General features: G+C 50.3%; 7 protein-coding genes across 7 annotated transcripts; 3 read left to right on the top strand and 4 right to left on the bottom strand.

Moving 5' to 3' along the window:
- Positions 1–406: 406 nt before the first annotated feature.
- On the bottom strand, positions 407–6,595 carry BJY04DRAFT_229542 (putative TFIIIC transcription initiation factor complex subunits Tfc3; the record flags this gene model as incomplete). The annotated part of the gene is made up of 4 exons (XM_073719088.1): positions 407–4,791; positions 4,855–5,299; positions 5,349–6,412; positions 6,529–6,595. The coding sequence occupies 4 exons, from the start codon at positions 6,593–6,595 to the stop codon at positions 497–499; spliced, it is 5,871 nt and encodes a 1,956-aa protein (XP_073568642.1). The 3' UTR covers positions 407–496.
- A 1,356-nt stretch (positions 6,596–7,951) lies between these two features.
- BJY04DRAFT_105423 (uncharacterized protein) lies at positions 7,952–9,545 on the top strand. The gene is made up of 6 exons (XM_073708018.1): positions 7,952–8,281; positions 8,340–8,458; positions 8,511–8,572; positions 8,622–8,647; positions 8,702–9,051; positions 9,111–9,545. The coding sequence occupies exons 1-6, from the start codon at positions 8,068–8,070 to the stop codon at positions 9,378–9,380; spliced, it is 1,041 nt and encodes a 346-aa protein (XP_073568641.1). The 5' UTR covers positions 7,952–8,067; the 3' UTR covers positions 9,381–9,545.
- On the bottom strand, positions 9,546–10,666 carry BJY04DRAFT_105424 (N-terminal protein methyltransferase). The gene has a single exon (XM_073708019.1). It carries the CDS (start codon positions 10,490–10,492, stop codon positions 9,710–9,712), a length of 783 nt encoding a protein of 260 aa, XP_073568640.1. The 5' UTR covers positions 10,493–10,666; the 3' UTR covers positions 9,546–9,709.
- Positions 10,667–10,723: 57 nt separating this feature from the next.
- On the top strand, positions 10,724–12,539 carry BJY04DRAFT_194677 (uncharacterized protein). Its single transcript, XM_073712105.1, has 6 exons — positions 10,724–10,911; positions 11,022–11,642; positions 11,712–11,769; positions 11,836–11,898; positions 11,977–12,088; positions 12,163–12,539. Exons 1-6 carry the CDS (start codon positions 10,777–10,779, stop codon positions 12,479–12,481), a joined length of 1,308 nt encoding a protein of 435 aa, XP_073568639.1. The 5' UTR covers positions 10,724–10,776; the 3' UTR covers positions 12,482–12,539.
- A 110-nt stretch (positions 12,540–12,649) lies between these two features.
- Positions 12,650–13,714, bottom strand: BJY04DRAFT_208959 (uncharacterized protein; the record flags this gene model as incomplete). The annotated part of the gene is made up of 1 exon (XM_073714065.1): positions 12,650–13,714. The coding sequence occupies one exon, from the start codon at positions 13,712–13,714 to the stop codon at positions 12,650–12,652; it is 1,065 nt and encodes a 354-aa protein (XP_073568638.1).
- Positions 13,715–14,509: 795 nt separating this feature from the next.
- Positions 14,510–15,862, top strand: BJY04DRAFT_105403 (esterase/lipase family protein). The gene is made up of 6 exons (XM_073708017.1): positions 14,510–14,615; positions 14,673–14,901; positions 14,973–15,026; positions 15,096–15,176; positions 15,225–15,446; positions 15,509–15,862. Exons 1-6 carry the CDS (start codon positions 14,572–14,574, stop codon positions 15,761–15,763), a joined length of 885 nt encoding a protein of 294 aa, XP_073568637.1. The 5' UTR covers positions 14,510–14,571; the 3' UTR covers positions 15,764–15,862.
- Positions 15,863–19,665: 3,803 nt separating this feature from the next.
- Positions 19,666–20,346, bottom strand: BJY04DRAFT_194671 (uncharacterized protein). Its single transcript, XM_073712104.1, has one exon. The coding sequence runs from the start codon at positions 20,280–20,282 to the stop codon at positions 19,905–19,907; it is 378 nt and encodes a 125-aa protein (XP_073568636.1). The 5' UTR covers positions 20,283–20,346; the 3' UTR covers positions 19,666–19,904.
- Positions 20,347–20,463: the final 117 nt, after the last annotated feature.

Genomic DNA, 20,463 nt, shown 5'->3' with positions numbered 1-20,463 from the left:
TACTAAGGCATACATACACCCATTTGGCGTTGGATGATGACCATCTCGCTCATTGTACTTTATATAATTTAATATAGACCACCATCCACTTTCCTCTATCCTCTTCTCGTCTCTTCTCCTTTTTCCACACAAAATATACGTACAACTTCAGCAGATAGATCAGGCAACTTCCCAAGGTATATTACGTAAGTATCGTCATTCATCCATCGCACCTGCCTTATGGACTATAAGGATTTCGCCTTGTTTAGGAAGGAGCGTATGCTCACCTGCAGTGTCACCTAAGAAGGTGCAATCACGGCTCGAGTCATGGGCTTAGTTTGGAGATAGCGACGACGTGCCAGGTGGAAGGTAGAGGTTTCTTTGTTATGAATGTATAAGCTAACTCGAAAGACTGTTTAAATGATACAGAACCAATTAATTATCCTACATCTTGGGTGACACTTATCCGGGTATTCCCACAAAGTTAGGGTTAAAACATGAGACCCCGATAAGAGCCCTAACTCAACGCTAGCCACCACCACTCCAGCACACACCATGAGTCCTCCTTGTCCATTCCCCTTCCATTGCCAGTGCCGCTGTCTCCTTCATCACCACGATCACTACTGAGCCCAGTCCTCCTTGCAGCACCCACCTCCTCCAGCCAACCCAGCATCAACTCCACCTCCCAAACCCCAAGACAGGGTTTCACCATCCCCGACACGCCACTAGCTGTAATCCCTGGTCTCACAGCGACAGCGCCTAGCACAGCAACCAAAGCCAGTTCCCACAGAGTCTTAATGAGCCCACCATGAATATCGAACCACAGCGGGATCTTTTCTGGTAGGGTGAGGGTTGGTGAGATGGAGATGCAAGGTGGACAGGGCGGTGGTGTTTTTGACACCATCTCCAAGATAGGGTTTCCTGATATGTAGGTGTTCTCAACGGGGTATATATCAACCGGGAACCGCAGTTTCCCTTTATCAATCATCCTAGTCAAATACCCACCGTCTGTTAAACCGAATTTCTCCCTCGGGGCGTCACGCGGTTTGATGGTGACTTTCCCAGCCGAGAGGAGATTTATTAGGGCTAGGATGTCGCCGTCCTCTGCATTATACGGAACTGAGTAAAATCCCTGCTCTCTTAACGCGATATCCAAGGTACTTGTTTTGAAAATCACGGCGCGCCGGAGTTCAGTGACTTCGATAGGGCGGCGCTTGCTGAGCGTCTGAATAAAGAAATCGGTGATATCGTAGTTTCTTCCGGGGACAATGCGGCCCTTGTTGCTTTGGGAGATGACGCGTTCTGTTACAAGTGATTGGAGGGCGCTGTCGAGGGAACCACGATCAATATAGGCTAGGGCGGCACGGGCGTCAGCGGGGCGGTAGACCTCGGCTGGGGTGAGGACGTTTGCGCGAACCCAGGTTTTGAGAGTGTCGAAAGGAGAAAGATGCGTGTCGTGTCTGGGGCGGGTGGTTGGTTTTGAGGATAGGGTGGTTGCGAAGGCGATGTGCGAGATCATCGTGCGCTTGCGGTTGAGTGTGATTGCCTGATTTTGGTAGATTTCGTCTAGTGTGTTTGGTACGTCCTCGCGGAGCTCGAACAAGTCGTCGAACTGTTCTCGCGTGGCGGGTAGATCTGGAAGTTTCTCCCACTTGGGAATATCGAGCTCATTGTTGGCCCATTCCATGACACGCTCCCAATCGTAAGCCTCCAGATCGTCATAATCGATTGGAGGGACTTCGCCGTTTGCGTATGCAACGAGGTATCTTTCTTGGAAGTCGCTTTGCATCTTGGCGATTTGTAGGCGGTTTTTCGCGAGCAACCCCTTGCCTTTATCAATGACGAATTTCGGATCATCGTTCGGGAAGCAGCGCGGTACTAAAGGCCACTCGATGTTCTTGCCTTCCGATCCGCCTGCTAGTGCACGTACAACCACGATCGCTGCCAGGAGTCGCTGGTACATGGAGCGCGACAAAGCCAATACAACACGATTGCGCTTGCTTGGCTGCCGGTTCTGCGCTGAGATGGGCTCATTTCCTGTTGCCACCAGCTCATTCAACTTCTCAAGGCGACGGTTCTTCGTATTACGAGGCTCTGTAATAGGATAGGGTTTTGTAAAAGCAGTACCGTCCTCAATAAACTGAAAATCATGGTGCTGCGGCTGCGGAGAGGTCACTGTATTGACGAGTTGGTCGGTACCCGCAAACATCTGAGGAACCGTAAAGGGCTGAGAAACCATGAAAGGGTAAGAAGCGAACTCTGGCTCGTCCAAGTCAGATTCATCTTCATACGCCGGGTGCTGCGGGAAGGGTGAATATTCCTCGTGGACGAATGTACCTGCAGGGAGAAGCTCTCGCAAGTGTTGCTGGTTGCGGACGATCCTTCTTCCCCTTGGCTTCCTCTCCTTCGGCGTCTTCTCCACCGGTGTCTGCTCTCTTCGATCAACCGTAAAGCGGATATCGCCCTCAATCGGAACGGTTTCGAAAGCATCTGGTATTGTTTGAGTGATGTATCGCAGTTCTTCCGTTCTCTGCTGTAGAAGGCCTTCGTTACGGAGCTCCCATCGAAGAATTGCATCTTGGTCTTTGAAGAATTTCTTTGACCGCGGATCAATCTCATCGGCCATGCCCATTTGGCGCCTTCCAGCCTGGGTGAATAAGTCGGCTAATGAATATGGCACATGAGGATCCCGCCTGTAGGCAGCATACGGTCCACGAGACTGGGCAGCCCGTGCCATGCGAGCCGAAATACCTGCATTGGTAGAAAACGTCCCGGTCACTGGGTCATATGTCTGACTAGGGTTCATCAACATGGCGTATGACGCAATTAGAGATACGGGAATATGGTGTCGTTTTGGTCGCGCTCCAATGTGGCCGTTAACACGACGCCTGCCTGTGCTAGAGCCTGTCCGGGTTGCTAGAGCCGTGTCAGGAAGTGATGCGCCATGTGCCTCAGGGCGCGCAATTGACAGCAGTCTGACAACGCCAGATGGGCGTGTTTCTTGCATGCTCTCCCGCATTTGCTCCAACTCTATCTTCTTCATGAGCTGTCGCTGAATACTGCTTCCTTTCCTTTTCTCCATCGCTGCAATGGAGGCTGGTTTCTGATGCAACTGCACGGTGACACTCTCTTCGCGGGGAACATCTACAGCGTGCCGGAGCCCTCTAGTGCGTCCCTGTTTCGTCAAAATGGGGTCGATTTCCACATTTGGTGGGAAGTAATGCCGTGCTTCTGTTTTAAGAATCTCCTTCTGCATGTTTCTGATGAAGGGATCATCTGGAGAAAGTTCCGCCTTGCAAATAAGAGTTTTTGTGACCATGACACCTTTGCGGTCTTTGCCGCAGAACGTCTGCTGGCGAACCTTTCCAGCATCCACCAACTGCTTGACCGCATTCTTGAGCGTGCGCATATCAGGCTTCTCTTTGTATTTAGTTTTCAGCCACGCCGTCACGAAGGGGTACCAGAGCTCAGTACCCATGGGAAAAGCACCACCGGCCTGTTCTAGCAGTTCCAGGACAATTTTCCTTCTGAGAAAGGATACAGTTCCTCCCTTCTCTAGATGCTTTGACCGTGACCATTTTATGGCCGAAGGCTCTGGAGTGGAGATCTGTGACGCCGCGAATCGATGAGGAGTACTGGGTGTGTGTGGCTGAATGTTAATGTTACCATTAGCGAGCGCGAACCTGGGTCCTTCAGAGGTAGCACTGTCCTCCACTGCCAGACTTGCAGGGGCGATATCCGTATCTACTGAGATAGTGGCGGTAACGGCAGGTCGCTCCTCATCGTGCGCCAATGAGTTGACCGAGTCTTCCTGTGCTTGGTTCAGGCTCACGGCAGGATCCACTACAGGGATTGGTGGGATGATGTCCTCTTTTGCAGAGGAAGGTCCGGTTGCTTCGGTTGCTTCTCGAGCAGCAGCTGTGTGGCGTGTCTTCTTTGGTGGAGATCGTTTATTCTCGTTGGACTCTTGCTGATTTAGTGCCAGTTTGTGGGCCGATTGTGACACAGCTTCAGTAATGCCTGTACGCACGCCAACTGGAGACTGGGATGACGATGTTCTCTTTCGTTTGCTCTTGTTGACCATCTGAGGCTTCACCATGCGCATCTCGGGGATACTCTCCGCTGGAGTACTTTCTATTATATCTGACCCCGGCCGAGCACTTTGTAGACCGTTGGCAGTGCCGCCCGTACGGCGTCTCTTACCAGGGGTTTGAGGGCTGGGTGTTTCATCAGGACTTGCTCGTCTAGGCGGCGTTTTGCCCAAGACAACACTGGTGTCATCTGCAGTCGCTATATCGACAGAATCGCGAGCAATTGCAGCGAAGGGGCTGTCATCTTGGCTCTGGCCTTGTGACTGAGAAGCGACAATGATGTTCTCGGAGTCATCTTTATCTGCCTCGAACCACGGGAGATCCTTCAGCTTCGGTGACTTGAAGACGACGAGACGACTAATACGTGGACGTCCCCGTTGCTTGCCGGCTGGTCTACGTCGGCCTTTAGGGGTAATATAAACCCCAGGGGTTGGGCGGTCGATGAGAAGGACGCTGTATTCAGTCCATGTCTCATCCAACCCCAAAGCCTCCAGTTTCTCTTTCTCGGACATCCCGGCGTAATTCTTTAGCCCACGTTTCCGTTTCATGGACGGCTTCATTCCAACGGTGTCCGCTCTGTCCGTTCTGTCCGCTTGCTCACTAGCTGGCTCTCTATCCTCAAACTTCAAGCGTCTTGGGGTAGTTGGTGTACTCTCTGTTGCATCTGGTAGCTGAGCATGGGCGGCTCGTGAAGGAGGCTGTTTGTACCCATACTGGATGGCTAGAGAGGGCACATGAGTGTTAGATTAGAGATAGTAGGGACCTGAAAGGTACGTCAACTTACTATAACCACCACCTTCTAGCTTGACTGCTTTTGGATCGCTTGAGGAGATGGTGTAATCCCTTGGTTTGACAACGGACATACAATCCAAAAGAGTGCAATCACCATGTTTCACCAGATCACTCGTCGGGACGTCCAGTGGCAGCCCGTGGGTGTCTAATTGAGGCTTTGCGTCGACAGGCGGGACGCGGAGATTGTCTGATTTGTTGTTTCGCGGTACGAATTCTACAGCCTCCCATGACGATTCCCCAGCTTCCACTAATTTAGTGAAATTCCGCGCAGAGTAATGAACGTAATGGGTGATAGTGCGCTGAAGAGCCGTGTCGCGTACGATAGCCAAGTGGCGCAGGTACAGTGGTTGAGATACCTGCCAACACTCGACTAAGCGAGCTAGGGTGTTTTCCAAGGGTCGCCGCCAGAATACTCCAAAGCATGTTCTGATGATATCCTGGCCAATATATCAGCTAGCACAATGCCTTCGGTGCATGGGTACTCACAGAATTGGCGCATCCTGTGGTTCCCGTTCGGTCAACCGCGTCAAATACCTGATTATGGATGCTTCGATCTGGGGACCACAGGGGGATGATTCTGCCAGAAACCTCCACATCCCCCTCTCTTCCCGACTCGTGAATCTTGTTAGCAGAACCTGGGTCTCCTTCTCGATCATCGCCCTCGGCGTCGTCATCAGATTCCGCATCTCCACCCTGATCCATGTTTGAGTAAATGTGCTTGCTGAAGTCATGGAACATCTCTATGTCTTTTTCCGTCGGCTCCCGGACAAACATAACGCAGGGGTGATACTTTTTCTGAGTTGCGGCATATTGTGACAGAGCTCGGACGCGTTTAAGATTGCCAATACGCTCGAACTTCCGCAGCGCACGAGAGAGGACTTTCCAGTGCCATCGATCACTGAAGCCTAGCACATCCTTAAGATCAGTGCGAGAGATGATCTGATATTCCTTCAATATCTGGAACAGTTTACTGGTGAAGGCTTTGAAGTCAATCATCCGATCTGCATCTGACCTGGTAGAGGTCTCGCTAGAGGACTGTCCAGCCTGCACGAATTTGCGCAATGTGCACAAACTTGTACGCGCATTTCTCATCTGAATAGCTCTTTTCTCAATGTACCCTTTTTTCTGCAAGACATCGGTCCGCTTGGGCACGGAGCGCTTATCTTGACCACTGATTCTTATCAATTCTGGCTGAGATATTCCACTTGCCTGACGGGACGCGATAATGGACAGGAGTTCGAACTCCAAGGGGAGTACTTTCGTATCGTCGGGCTCGTGCCCTGTGATTGCAAGCCATGTTCGTTCCTCGGACACGAACACACGGATAGGAGTGGTTTCTTCCGTCTTCGACTGGCGCGTTTCTGCATCCTCAAGGCTCAGGCCATTCCCTTCTCGGTCCTTGCCAATGGAAACCTCTGGGTTTCTCGCAAGCCATATCCATACTTTCTCTTGAAATTGCCGGTCGACGACGTGACGGCGACTTGATTCATGGTCAGTGGATTTAGAATAGAAGACATCGATGGAGGATAGGATGTCTTTCGGAGAAGCGCCTGTGAGATGTTAGTGTACGGCCTCATGAACTGTTCTAGTAGATGGCACGTGAGGACTGTATAGAGAAGTGGATGCAGGGGTGGATCATCATCAAAAGAAAAAAAAAGTCACTCGCCTTGAAGGCCGCAAAGCGCAATCTCAGCGAGGAGAAAGTCGATTAGGTCTCGGAGACTGGGGGCCATGGTCTCTCCATGCTTTCCTTAGTCCAAAAAGGTTTTTGTTTCATCCAATAGGGCGACGATGGTCAGCAGTAAGACAACCTGACGCAGAAAAAAAAGTGGCTGTTTCCAGGAAGAACAAAGCGCGATTCGAACCAGCGTCATGCGATGAAAAGCCAGCCGGAAGTGGGGTGATTTGCAAGGGCACGTGATCCTGCTCTACTTTATGCCTCAGGCAGCACTAATTGTTGGCGGCTTCCTGAAGAACCATTGTCTCCGGATTCCCGTATTTCCGTGATAGTCTGCTCGGAAGTAGGTATGATGAGGTTGTCGTGAACGCCCGAATACCATAGCTGGTCGTTCTTATTCATCTCCAGGTAGCAGAGGCTTGATGCTAACTATACTAGACTACGTCGTCGTTACGAAATGGTCAATATCAAAATATATCTTTGACGTCGCAAAACAGCTTTTAACTTGTAGATTCCCATCAAACTTGCGGGTGTTGATGCAAATAGTATGGACGTAGGTAGGTACAGGCACTATCTTTACTATACGGGTGGTCTATGGTCTATTAATATCCACTGAAGATATAAACATGCTGGCTGAAGGGCCTCTCCTCATAGATGAGTCTGCGTTTGGCTAAGCTTATTGGAAAATTAGTCACTCTTTATGCAGCGCCGATCGCCTCTCTTGGCATAAGCGTTGCACTTCTAGACCCGGCGTCACCGCTGACCTGCTGTCTTATCTGGATTCGTGATCCATGACTTATTCACTCCGGGCAACGCCGGAGATAGCATTCTGCTGCCGGTCAAATGAAGCGGCACAAAGCGTCTTCAAGTAAGCGGACTTGGCTCCCTATTTCCAGTCGTGTCCGCTGGTCGAACAGGTCGTCCGACGCTGGGTGATGCTCTTGGCGTCAAGAACTTGGCCATCCTGGGCTGAGATCACAACTTCTTCATCACCAACTTGGCTGATTCAGGCTCACTGGATGCTAAGAAGGGTCGTACGTAGACCTCTAACTTGACAGGATCCATGTTGTGAAGATCGCGCGGAGACCATCACAGGGGAAGCCGAAGAATGGATGGAGCAGTGTTTGTGGCGGAATCTCGGCACTGACATCACCAAGGGTTTACGTCAGAAAAACACAACCTCAGGCTGTGCACCATCATCCATCCATCTGCACCACTGCACGCTTGAAAAACAAGTCCGTGTCAGCAGAGCTGTGCTTCTCTTTGATGCTGCCCATTCGTTCCCGACCTTTTAGCGGCGCAGCGTTGTCGTCTTGTCTTACGCCTATTCGAGTTAAAACAATAATAAAAGACCCTTGTTCCGCTTTTTTGCCATCGTTCCTCCGACTTTTCTAGTCTCTTCCTTCCCCCAAATATATCACCATTCACCACCCATTCGAATGCCCATAACCTTTCAATAACACCCGAACTGCAAACCTTCGACTTACGATTACTGCCGTTGCTGCTGTAACCACAAATACACCTCCGATGGATACAGAAGCAAACCCCGCTACGGCGCAGGTGGTGCCTGGGACTACTGCCACCGCCGGCGCATCTGAGCCTCCACCACTTCCATACTCTCTGCGAGACCGGAAAAAGTCCATTGCGTTCTTCTGGACCATGTTCATCCTCGACTGCACTGCACAACCGCTTGCGCTATATTTTGGGTTGTGGTATGGCACGGATTTGTCGCATAACTTGGGTACGTCTCGTGGAAAACATGAGCATTGATGTTAGGGCTAACGTCACTCTTTCGACAGTCTTCACCATCGTGACCCTCGCTTTAGGAGGTATCTCAGTGTTCGAATATTTCTACCGACTCTACAACCTCTTCCGCAAAGATTCCACAACCCGGCCGTTGAATGCTAGGAAATCATGGGTACGTGTGCATGTATGTCCGGAAGACCGGGTCTGGTGCTAATACTGTTTAGCTGGATTTCTTCCAGATCAATTTCACCATCGTCTGGCTGATTTTAGCTGTCGAGCTTATCACGTAAGTCCGCGCTAGTCGTCGAGCTTGGACCTCGCTAACATTATACTAGGGGAACGGTCCCGGAGGAACCTTATGGTGAGATCACTAATCCATGACAAAACATTGAGCATCCTTCTAACGCTGTCTTAGTGCGTCTCGTCGCAATGGTCCTTCCGACGGTCATGTTCTATTTCGCACTTGTCTACCTTTCATTGGACATCCTTCGCGCGCTCGGCTACAAAGCCCCGTTCCGGATTTCGTCGACGCCCAAAGGGGCTGTTATGCCTGTGGCTCTATACGTCCTGATTGAAGACGTGGTTGCAGTCGATGGAGCAGGTGGGCAAATGTACCGATACGCGCTGCGTACACGATATCTATCCAGCCCATACTTCCGTCGAATGCTCGTGCAGATGAACTATTTCTGGGCAGGCGGTGCTCTGATTTGGGCTACTGGCATTACCATCATGATTTTCTTGACCCCTCAAGACGCTGCTTTCTCGGTACGTTTGATTCTATCCTCGGTATGTTGAGATGTTTGCTAACGTTTCGGTCTCTGCAGATAGGATGGTGTGCCCCATTTGTCTGGGCTGGTCTTTGGACCATCATCACAATCCCTTGGGTCCAAAGCGACCTTCGACGTGAGAAGGAAGCATGGCGTACGAATGGGCACCAAGGAGGTGAGCCATTTACGGACGATCGGTTTGCCCCAACTGCCAGGACTCGCATCGAGTCTATCAACTTCCCGCGTGTCTTTTCCAAAAAGGCACCCCCTGCGATGCCAGAGAAGCCAGAAAAGGCGGCCTCGCCATCCACGCTCTCCGAAAACTGATTATACATGTATCATACCCCATCACCAAGCGACACCGCCATTTATACGATTTATGTCACCTGCAATAGATACCCGCGTTTTTCCATTCGATCATTGAGTGTATTATTGCAACGTATTCACCCGAGATTTCACGGAGGGCCGCGTTCCCTAGTCCCGTATGCTTATGCCTGGAGCAGCTATGTCGAGCGTTCGGTCGTGCATCCGGTTTGCCGTTCTTCCATAACTCGAGACAAAATTGGCTTATAACTGTCCTCTCTGAGCGTTAAATGTTGGCGGAATTTTATCCCTCGCGGCGTCCTTTTCACTTCGTTTCCTTCCTCCCCTGTCATTCAAGTCTTAGGCCTCAGCGCATAGAATCTCACAGGAAGCAACCTGAAATTTTTCGGAAACCCCAACTGTAACTCCGACGCTATCACAGCCAACCCCGCCTCCCGAAACAGCTTCCTAAACTTCTCATCCGTCCGCGTCACACTACTGTCCTCATCATCATACATATCCTTCCCCTCAAAATCCGTAGAGATATTCTCTTTCAACACCAGAATCCCACTTTCACACAACGCCTCTCGACACCGCACAAGATACTCCACAAGCTGCACATCCGTCACATGCCCAACGCAGAACTGCGTCCATATCAAATCGTATTCTATTTCGGGCCTCCACCCCTCAATTCCCGTAACGTAAATCTCCCCAATACTCCCTCCCCACCCTTCCCCCGTTGACGCAGTCTTATCCTTCTTGGCTTGTATCACATCCGTGAATTTACTCACGGGCTCGACAGCATCAACCGTTGAGCAGACATGTCGGAGAAATCCCTCTGTGACTCGGCCTACCCCCGCCCCACAATCTACCCCTCGTTGCAGCTTTCCGTCGACGGGGCACCCGGGCACTAGACGGCGGATTTTGGAGAGGAATGTGCGCGAGCCGCGGAGGTCGATGCGCGTGTACCAGGGGTAGTTTCCGAGCATTGCGAGCATCGCGTTTGTGGTTGCGGGGACGCTGTCCCAGTAGGTTAGGGAGGCGGTGGGGTTGATGTTTGAGTCTAGGGGAGGTGTGTTTGTTGAGGATAACTGGGAGGAATCAGAGGGCCCGGGTGGGTTTGAACTTGACGACATTGTGAGGTTGTGAGGGAGGATCCTGGTGTTGTTGTTTGAAGAATGAGAGTCTTGTCTGATGGTGGGACGGAGATAAATCTTTTGCTGCCTGAGGCTGAAAGTTTCCCGGACAGTTACATAAGCTCTGGCTCGATAAATATAGATGTCGAGTCTAACTGGAATAGGTAAAAAGCTCACAACGTCGCTGCGTTCACGCTGGGTTCCTTTTTTTCTATATCTCTTGTAGATATACTTTTATACTTTGAACTAATATACTCTGACACTTGTTAAGACCACAGGGAGAAATGAGTACGGAGCCAGGCGACGAGCACACCAGATTTACAAAATGGGCCATTGCCAACGGCATAAAAATCGAGGGTGTTGCTCCCGCTCGCTTCCCCGGTAGACGTCTAGGGATGATTGCGACGAGGGATATTGAAGTAAGTATGTCTGTCTGTATTCTATCTTGTCTTACCCGTATCTCCCACTTGTAACGATCCATAGCCTGCATTTTAAGCCCAATCGAATGCACACCTACTGATCAAGGCAGGAAAACACAACCCTCCTCACCATCCCCACAAACCTAATGGTAAACATCGACTCAATCCCTGCCTCCTTTAAATCCCAATTCCCACCGGGCACCTCAATCCACGGCATTCTCGCCGCATATCTAACCCACGGTGACCCAAATCTCCTTAAAGCGCTCGACCCCTGGCGCGCCGTCTGGCCCCCGTGGTCTGAATTCGAGAACAGCATGCCTGTTTTCTGGCCGCAGCGCGTCCTCACCACTACCTCCCAGAAAAGAGATAAGATGAGTACACTCCCGCCCTCAATATCGGGGGTCTGGAACACGCTCCCCCACCTCAATGACTCTCTCCATGAAAATGGAGAGCACGATGAAGTGTCCGAGACAAAGGCAGGTGCAAGTGGAGCATCAGGAGCTCAGTATCAAAATCTCCTCCCGGCCCAAAACAAGCGATTTAGAGACTCCTTACGAAACGTGCAGACTGTCTACCCGCAGACGAAGTTCGAGGAATTTGCGTATCACTGGGCTATCATTAACTCACGGAGCTTCTATTATCTTTCGCCTGGCGGGGACGAGCCGGAGGATTGGAATGATGCGATTGGGTTGGTGCCGTATGCGGATTACTTCAATCATGTTGATGATGCGGTACGTATGCTTTGGCCATCTCTGGCGAGGTTCGGTATTGTTAAAGTGCTAATGCGGATCATGATGTAGGCGTGCCATGTTGCTTTCGATGAGAACGAGTATACATTTACCGCTACGAGGCGGTATGGTTCGTGACCCCTCTTCACCCTCACCCTGTCCCTGTGTAACAGGACATGCTGCTAACAAAGACTAGCCAACGGCGAGGAGGTATACATGAGCTACGGCTCTCACTCGAACGATTTCCTTCTAGTGGAATGTGAGTATCTGTCCTATTCGACCCGTCCTTATCTCATATTTCCGCCTTGAGAAGCTCTAATTAACATATGAACCCTAGACGGTTTCTGTCTGGACAGCAACCCCTCTGACTCCGTCTTCCTTGACCCAATAATCCTCTCTGAACTGAACGAGGCTCAGAAACAGGACTTAGCGGCTAATGGTTGTCTCGGGTTCGTTTCCACCACTTTGACTTATCCCATTTCTGGTTCTTTACATTACATCTGCTAACCACCAAATGTATTAGGAACTACGAAGTGAAATGTGCTGGCGCAAATACCAGTACCTTGTATGCAGCAAGTATAACATATATGATTCGGCGGGATTGGAAGAAGTATGTTGTCGGGAGCTCGGTGAAGGGATACGATGCGGAGAAGACGGCGGGAATTGTGCAGGGGTGGTTTGAAAAGTATCTCACTGAGAGTGATGCGACGTATGAAGCTATTATGAAGAATTACGACTCGGCTGTGGCGGGTGGAGATAGGGAAAAGATTGATCTACTACTGTCTCGATGGAAACAGATTCAAGAACTCATCAGGTGTGCGCTTTCGGCCACTCATACTTGATTACGAGGCTTATATGAACGAAAGTAACCATATCTTGAACTAAAAATGGATTCGTGGCGAATCAGGTATCAAACCAGGTATCAAGACAAAAAAGTCAATCATGCTATGCATGGGCATTAACAACAGAGGCCATATCTTTAGGGCAAGAATACAAACAACACAGCCACACTACTGATAATCCTTGGTCTTGTCTTCGCAGAATTCCCAAAACTGTTTGGCCTTGCCAGTTCCCCCAACCTCCTTGATCCTCATTGCGTTCATCAGATGGGGAGCGACAGTAGTATGAATGCGGCCCCACGGAATCACATAGCACCCGTTATTCTCGAGATTGATATCGGGCGACAGTCCGGCGTAAAGCTCCGTAAGTGATGCCATCTTCGGGTGGTAGCGTAGCGGCCGCGAGAATATCTTGGTCCAACCAGCATGCCTTAGGAGGTTTGTGTTCGCCGCACCGGGATTCATTGCAACACTGATTATGCCATGTTCGTTACCGTACCGACGCGCAAACTCGGTCGACAAAAACCAAGCGCCCACTTTCGAGTTCATGTAGTTGCGAGCGTTGCACTGGGGTGCATTGCTTAGCTCCGTCATGATTATGCCTTCCACAGGTGAATACGTCTCAGCAACCTGATCGCTGAGCCATACAACTCTCACAGCACCCGGTGAACCGGGCCCGTTATCTTTGACGGCGGCATCGAGAAGCGGAATCAGCATGTGTGTGAAGAGGAATGGACCGAGACAATTTGTCGCCAGCTGCATTTCGGTTCCTTGCTTCGACAACGTTCCGACTGGTGGTTGGAAAACACCGGCGTTATTCCAGAGAACATCGAGCCTGCTTTCCTTCTCCCTGAATGCTTCTGCAGATGTCTTGATGCTGGTGAGATCGTCGAGGTTGAGCACAATGTAGTCGAGATAGCCTTCACGTTCGATAACGGACTTTTGGATCTCAGCGATGGCCTTTTTTGCCTTCTCGTCGGTCTTTCCGGTGATGTAAACCCTGCCGCCCCTGGTGTAGAGTATCTTGGCGAGTTCGAGGCCGGTACCCGATGTGCCCCCGGTCACGAGAAACACCTTGTTCTTCTGAAACGGAATATCCTTTTCGGTGAAAGTTGGCTTCGGGGGGAATCGTTGTGAGAATTGTGCGCTCCTGCTGTAGGTGGGCAACTCGCGAGGAGCCTCGGGCGCGTCGGTGGGAGGGACTTTTGGGGCGCGCTTGAAGCGAAGAGACGCCATCTTGAAGATAAAGAGGTAAGTATGCTCGAGGTTAAGTACAGAGAGGTCCACAGGACAGCGAGCGAGGTCAAAGAGAGTGTAGTCTTGGTGGGGGGTTGAGAGGAAAACAAGAAGGCCGGCATCGTGAGATGGAAGCTCCTTCCATTGCAACTCAGCAACCATTCGCAGCAGTCACGAGCCCATTCGCATCTGAAGCAAGAACGATCACCACCCGACCTGTGGATTCAGTCTTTTCCAAGTTACTTGGAATTGAAATCGAAGTTGAACGAGCTTGATGCCTCCTGACTCAGTTGCGGAATGTCTATGGCGATAGTTACCGACCCCGATGCCCATCACTAAAGAGATTGTGGTAATGCAGATTTTCCACGGCTGACGAGTACAATATCTAGCTACCTAGCTTTCGACATCACCGGGGAATTGCAGTATCCGACTCAACATACGCAGTGCATATTTTTGGCTGAAATTGACCGGTGATTGGTTCCATGCGCGTGCTCAAGAGAGGAAACACCACTAATGCAAGGCTGAGAAGACCACGATGACGTTCAAGATCCTTCAACGCCACAGGCTGAAGGTGAGATCAGTAGAATGCTCAGCAATACGATCGGCCACTACTGACTGTACTGGAGAGCCTTCCCTAGCCGCCCATGCCCCTGTATATTTGCTTACTTGCATGCTCCCTCCATTCGTCCCATGACCGTCCTTTCAGCCGCTCGGATGCTCTCCAATTCTTTTTGTTATAACTGACTAGTATCCCCTTCCAATTCCTCCACTCTATGTCTTTGATTGAGCCTCGGGCTTGCTAATAGGTCCTCTATCCTTTCGTCTCAGAATATAGCCATTTTGATCAGATCACCGTCATGTCTGCACACGTACTATGGGACGGCAAAGGCGCAATTGTTGAGTAAGAACCTCTCCCCCTCAAACACGGAATGGAACCACAGTGATAACCCGACTAAAGCCTAGTATTCGTGCACGGTCTCAACGGTCACCACATGGACACATGGTCGAAAGGGAAAGTCTGCTGGCCACAGCAACTGCTGAATAAAGATATCCCGCAGAGTCGGATCATCACTTGGGGATATGAGGCGGATCTTGTAAATTTCGTTGGATCTGCCAGTCATGCAAGCATTTTTATGCATGCCGATAACCTTCTCACCGATATAGGAAACTTGAGAAGGGGGTGCAATGTAAGTTACTTTCCCTGTCTGCTCTTTTTGACAACTTTGAAAAACGTTCGGTACTGAACCACGAAATATAGAATCGTCCGTTGATCTTTCTGTGCCATAGTCTTGGTGGACTTGTGGTGAAAGAGGTATGAACATCCGTTTCAAACGTACCTTGGTGACTAGGGACAGATGTGACTTACGAGTAATACTTCTAGGCTTTGATCAACGCGAACATATCCTTCCATAACGAAGACAATCCCCGACGTGCTTCTATATTCGAAAATACAAAGGGAATTGTGGGTGTCTATTTTCAAGGAATGAGACGTATACTGACCGCATGATAGATCTTCTTCGGGACCCCTCATCGAGGAAGTCCTACAATGAGCCATGCCGACCTAGTGTCGAAGACAGCAAAGGTAGTATTGCACAAGTCAAACGAGAGACTCATCCATGCCCTGCGAGAGGAGTCTCAGCTTCTTGATATCCAGCGGACCAGATTCTCCGCGGTGGGCAAAGATGTCAAGATAGTCTGTTTCTCAGAAGAAAGAGAAATGAGTGTTGGAATGGTATGTCCGACTTCTAGGGAGAACCAACGCACTCAACAACTGACAGCATCTGAACTGTATAGATTGTCCCACTACACTCGGCCGTAATTGATGGCCATGGCGTACTCGTCAGTAGCATCCCGGAGAACCATAGCAACATGTGCAAGTTCAAGGAGGGTGCGGTAGGATATGTGCGGACCAAAGAGTATCTTCTGGACATGATAGAGTCTTTTGGAGCAGGTAAGGATCTCAATAGCAGCATGCTCCTTGAGCCCGATAGGGCGTCGGATGAATTCGAAGTACATCGTCGGAAGACTGAGCGTAAATCGTTTGTATAGTGCCCGATTCTGGCGACCACTAGCAAAATATCATGAACTGATATCATTTTCTAACACAACCTTTCATAGCCAGTTCGCAATATGTTCTTGAAAAGCTGGTGACGGACATGTTTCGTAAACGTCGCAATCCGAATTTCACTGGGAGAGAGTCTGAGCTCGCCGATATCCATAGGGTTCTCTCACAAGATGATCAATCATTCCCCAGTCGAGTTGTAGTGTGCGGTCTGGGAGGAGTAGGGTTCGTTATCATCGCGATTGACCCTGACAGAGGCTAACATTTGGTAGCAAAACACAGATCGTTCTTGAATATTGCCATCGACTCCGGGAGAGCCAGCCAGATCTTCCAGTATTCTGGTTCACGGCCACCGGCTCGAATGATCTCAAGCATCAATACGGACTTCTAGCAAACGACGTTTCCTGGCACTTGCGCAACTCGAACCTTGGAAGGTTTAATAGAGAATTCAGGGAGCGATATAACCGCCATGGGTCGAAAGATAGATTGGTAACGGAATGGATGTCAACTCTTCCATTCTGGGTGTTGGTCATGGACAATTTTGATAACCCGTCCTTCGATATTGAGCCGTTCATACCGAGCGGTGGCATGGGCAAGGTCCTCTTCACCACCAGGTCTAGAGAAAGACTGCATGAGGAATCGGCACCTTCGCGAATTGACCTGACGCATCCCAATGAGGGCGACGCTGCACTTCTTTTTTTGCGACTCCGCAGCCATGCCGAGTTATCCTACGCCAACTTCCAGCAGCACCCCGAGTATGCTGAAGCCAAGAAGATTGTTCGGAGCCTGCATTATTTTCCTCTCGCTCTTAGCCAGGCTGCAGCGTACATTCGTGAAAGTGACCCTTTTACGTGCGGTCAGTATTTGGAGCTCTTGTCCGAACATGAAGACCGCGAATACCTACTGCGCTACAGACTGCCAGAGAGCGAGTACCCCGAGTCCCTCATGACGACCTGGGAGATATCGCTGAAGTACCTTCTTGAGCGTTCTCCCGAAGCTGGTGACTTGCTTCAACTACTGGGCTTTTTTGCTCCCGCAGAGATTCCGCCCAAGATGCTCCGTGGTGCAGTGCTATCGCGAAAATGGCGATATGGATCTTATACAGGAGAACGTCGTCTTGATCAGGAACAACTACGTCAACTTCGTTGTCTATCTGTACATGCAGCGTTGATAAGCCGGATCAATCTTCTTGATGCACTGTTGTTTATCCGAAAGGATAATCCCGATGAATATATCTTCACCAAGTGGTCAACTATATCCGTACATCCCCTGGTGCATGAGTGGATCAAAGTACGGTTAAAGCCAGACCAGGAAGAGGCATATCGGCTTGCCAACCTGTGCGCACTGGTACTCTACCAAACTTACTCTCTTGACCACTACCAAGGAATCCTCGACTCAGACACGTATGAAGGGAAACTTATCGTCAACCAGGCGGTAGTTGACCGACAGCTCATGGAAGTTCTTCGCAACGTAAAGGATTATGAACATAACTCTTCATCCCCGGCAATCGAGCTTAGGACTTTACTTCTCTCGGTATTTCTTGACCAAACATCGGCTTTCTCACGCAAAGGCGGCGTCGAACGATACCTAGATTATGTATGCTACACATTCGCCAAGTTGTCACCCCAACAGGCAGACTATCTAGGTTCATTTCAGGCAAATATCTTCAAGGGTTGCTTGATACGGCCCCTTGAGTGGCGAGGGATCTTTCGCGCGCTTGACTCTAGCCTTAAAGAACCTCACAGGTTGAGCTGGAGCCCTGCACAGCTCACGTACGTCTTCCTCTTTACATGCACCGTCTTTTCAATTCTACAATGGCAGCTCCCCTCGCAAGGTTCCCGGCCTGGAACAGCGAAATCCCGTATGGAGAAGCTATCGGCTGACGACCAGATTGCGATTCTCCGCAAGCTTCTCCTATTCTTATATAAACAAGGCCCTACCCCTCCCGGGGAGATCTCTTACTTGAGAAGTATGGTCAAATTCCGCATCGCCAAGGAGATCTCCTATAAAGACTACTGGCGCATGCCGCATCAGTTCCTGGCCGATAGCATAGACGAGCAAAGTTTCCAGCATTTCCCTCTCCCAACCCTAGCTTGCTACTTTACCCATCTTCTCAAACTGCACAACGGGTCCCACAATGATGTAGGTGCCATCTCAGCCGCTGTGCAGCTCTTCGACGCCCGATACAGATCTTGGGTCTCCACGCAAGATCTCAACGAAGACAAGCGCGCCATGTACGAGTCCGCATTTATTTCCACCAGCGGAGGGCGGCATGACCGCATGTTTCAGCCCGTCATGCATGACAACAGGCAGGATATCTCAAATCTCGTCATCATCTTCTCGAACACCATATTCGACCAGGCGCAGAAGGTTCTGGACGACTGTTCTTGGATCTTCGAGCAACATCAGCACCAGGTTCTGCAATCTGGGACGAACTCGGACCCCGCGGCCATTGCCTCCGCTTGCTACACCCTCGTCGAGTTATTTGATACCCTTGCCCACCTCGACAAGCTCTGGTATACAGCTACAACTATCGACACCAGGTGGGTGGGACGAGATCGTCTTCTCGACCAGCACCAGGCCATCCTTGAAGGAATCACGGCTCGATGCCAGCAGACCACGACACTAGGAAGCAGGAGTAGCAATTCCTTCCCGCAAACCTACTTCGGGGACTTCCAAGCGGCAGGCCTTCTGGTGCATCTCGATATGGCTGAACCTCACCAACACCACGAAAGAATATGGGCTAAACATACACGTAAAGATGAAGAGAGCTGCGCAGTGCCACAGCAGCTAACCAACATCACCAACGACGCGAACACCCTCTCAAAATTACTTGCCTGGACTAACTCCCTGGAGCTTCAAACCCTGGCAGATCAGAAGATCAGACAAGAGTGGCCGTTTCGTGAATGGCGTGGCACATGTGCTAAGCTGCAGGCACAGATACAGCAGAAGCAGTCAAAACCAAGGCACAAGTCTCCCCCAAACCCCGTTCAGTCCAACCTTGCCAATCCCAACTCAGCTGATCCCATTTCTATTCCCGCTTCTATCTCCCTTCTAGACCTTATCTGGTCCCTCGCAAAGGCAACGATGGCGATATCTGCTGCTCTACCCCAGAATGAGCTAGAATTGGGCCTGGATCCGGTTCCGGATTCTCACTTTGTTACTAGCAACAGAACCAAGACTAAGACTAATACCAAGGCTAAGGGCAAGACTAAGGCTAAGGCCAAGGCTGGAAATGCGAATGAGATGATGTTCTCAATGGATTCGGAGTGAGTGGGTTCGGAATTGGCAATGGTTGTGTTGACGTACCAGAATTGCTGGTTAATCTATGTTCTTGGTCTTCAGGATTCTGGCTGCTATGCAGATAAATGGATGTATTCATGTACTCAGCTGGCGCAAGAGCCAAGTCGCGCTGTTTCTTCCTGATATAGATCAGGGCGTGTGTGCATTTCGTATATATGACGCATATGTATCTGCTAGATTGTTAGTAAACGGTGTAAATGGCTGTATTTTTTTTGACATCTACATCTACATCTGTGGCTGTACTCTAGTTATGCCTAAAACTAAGCAAGGTATGGTGGGCATAGTGACCTACGGAAGTTTTTCAAGCTCAATCATATACAGGGGAGTCTCTGCATAGGAGTAAAGTAAAATTGAGATAGAGCACATCCATCCATGCTCAGCCCTAACAGTGGGCCGGGGACCGGGGGTAGTCTTGCCTTGCCTTGCCTTGCCTTGCCCTACTCTACATAGTCACCACAACGCTACACTTCTGTCGGTCTCCGCCTTACCTGGATGCAACTGAAATTAGAAAGTCTATTTAACCTCGGGCTGTTGTATCGTTCTATGGCGAGGATCAGACCCCTGACTATACAAAGGGACAGTGTATGTCATTTGAAGTTGGAATCCAATTTGTCTTGATGCTCAAAAACCATTGACAATTTCAATCTCGCTAAACTCCATTCTGAACGCCACTATACTAAGTACACGAAAAAAGTCCGGAAACAACCAACGTGCTTGCGTGCTAAATCACAAAAATCTACCAATTTTGGTATCCGATGTTGTTGACAGTCCATGGAAAAAGTCGAAGAGGAGACTGAGATGAGACGTAGGACTGGAGAGAGAGATCTAGTCCTCGAGATCAATAAATCGTCGGAGAATCATCACGACCAGCGCAATCAGGACGCCGAAGATAGCCCGGTCCAGCCAGGGGCTTTCTTGCGAGGCGACTGGGACGGGTTGTGGAATTGTTCTTGTTGGTGTCGGTGTGACTGATTGTTGTGTTTGTTGTGAGGAGAGGGTTTGTGATGTCGACGCTGGTGGTGTTTGGGTTGGTGGTGGTAATGGCGATGTTGGAGTTGACGTTGAAGCCGTTGTCTGTGTTTGTGCCTGTGCCTGTGCCTGTACTGTCGCGAGTGTTGTTATCGTCGTACTCGGCGCGGCTTGTAGTGGAGGTGCCGGAGCAGCGGCATTTTTACCCTCCTCCTCCTCCCCCTGTTTCCCCATCTCCCCATCCTCTTTCTTCTCCTTCACCTGCACCCTCAACTCCTCCGGAACCTCCTCCCCATCCTCCCTCTCAACATCCACCCCCCTCTCCACACAATACCCCCTCCACTCCCCCAACACAACCTCATTACTCCTCCCCCTGCTCCCCTCACACCCACTGCAAGCCCACCCCCTCGACCTC

This window comes from Aspergillus karnatakaensis, assembly GCF_047715665.1.
Source record: "Aspergillus karnatakaensis strain CBS 102800 unplaced genomic scaffold BJY04scaffold_42, whole genome shotgun sequence".
NCBI classification, from domain to species: domain Eukaryota; kingdom Fungi; phylum Ascomycota; class Eurotiomycetes; order Eurotiales; family Aspergillaceae; genus Aspergillus; species Aspergillus karnatakaensis.
Note: the sequence above shows the minus strand (reverse complement) of the source record. Positions and strands in the feature narration are given on the sequence as shown.

Bases quoted from the DNA above. Each gene is read 5' to 3' on its own strand.
- BJY04DRAFT_105403 (XM_073708017.1), top strand. From the start codon at position 14,572: ATGTCTGCACACGTACTATGGGACGGCAAAGGCGCAATTGTTGA. The intron at 14,616-14,672 runs GTAAGAACCTCT...ACCCGACTAAAG, and splicing joins GGCAAAGGCGCAATTGTTGA to CCTAGTATTCGTGCACGGTC. The intron at 15,447-15,508 runs GTATGTCCGACT...TGAACTGTATAG, and splicing joins GAGAAATGAGTGTTGGAATG to ATTGTCCCACTACACTCGGC.
- BJY04DRAFT_194677 (XM_073712105.1), top strand. From the start codon at position 10,777: ATGAGTACGGAGCCAGGCGACGAGCACACCAGATTTACAAAATGGGCC. The intron at 11,643-11,711 runs GTACGTATGCTT...ATCATGATGTAG, and splicing joins TCAATCATGTTGATGATGCG to GCGTGCCATGTTGCTTTCGA. The intron at 11,770-11,835 runs GTTCGTGACCCC...AACAAAGACTAG, and splicing joins TACCGCTACGAGGCGGTATG to CCAACGGCGAGGAGGTATAC.
- BJY04DRAFT_105423 (XM_073708018.1), top strand. From the start codon at position 8,068: ATGGATACAGAAGCAAACCCCGCTACGGCGCAGGTGGTGCCTGGGACT. The intron at 8,459-8,510 runs GTACGTGTGCAT...AATACTGTTTAG, and splicing joins TGAATGCTAGGAAATCATGG to CTGGATTTCTTCCAGATCAA. The intron at 9,052-9,110 runs GTACGTTTGATT...CGGTCTCTGCAG, and splicing joins CTCAAGACGCTGCTTTCTCG to ATAGGATGGTGTGCCCCATT.
- BJY04DRAFT_105424 (XM_073708019.1), bottom strand. From the start codon at position 10,492: ATGTCGTCAAGTTCAAACCCACCCGGGCCCTCTGATTCCTCCCAGTTA.
- BJY04DRAFT_194671 (XM_073712104.1), bottom strand. From the start codon at position 20,282: ATGGGGAAACAGGGGGAGGAGGAGGAGGGTAAAAATGCCGCTGCTCCG.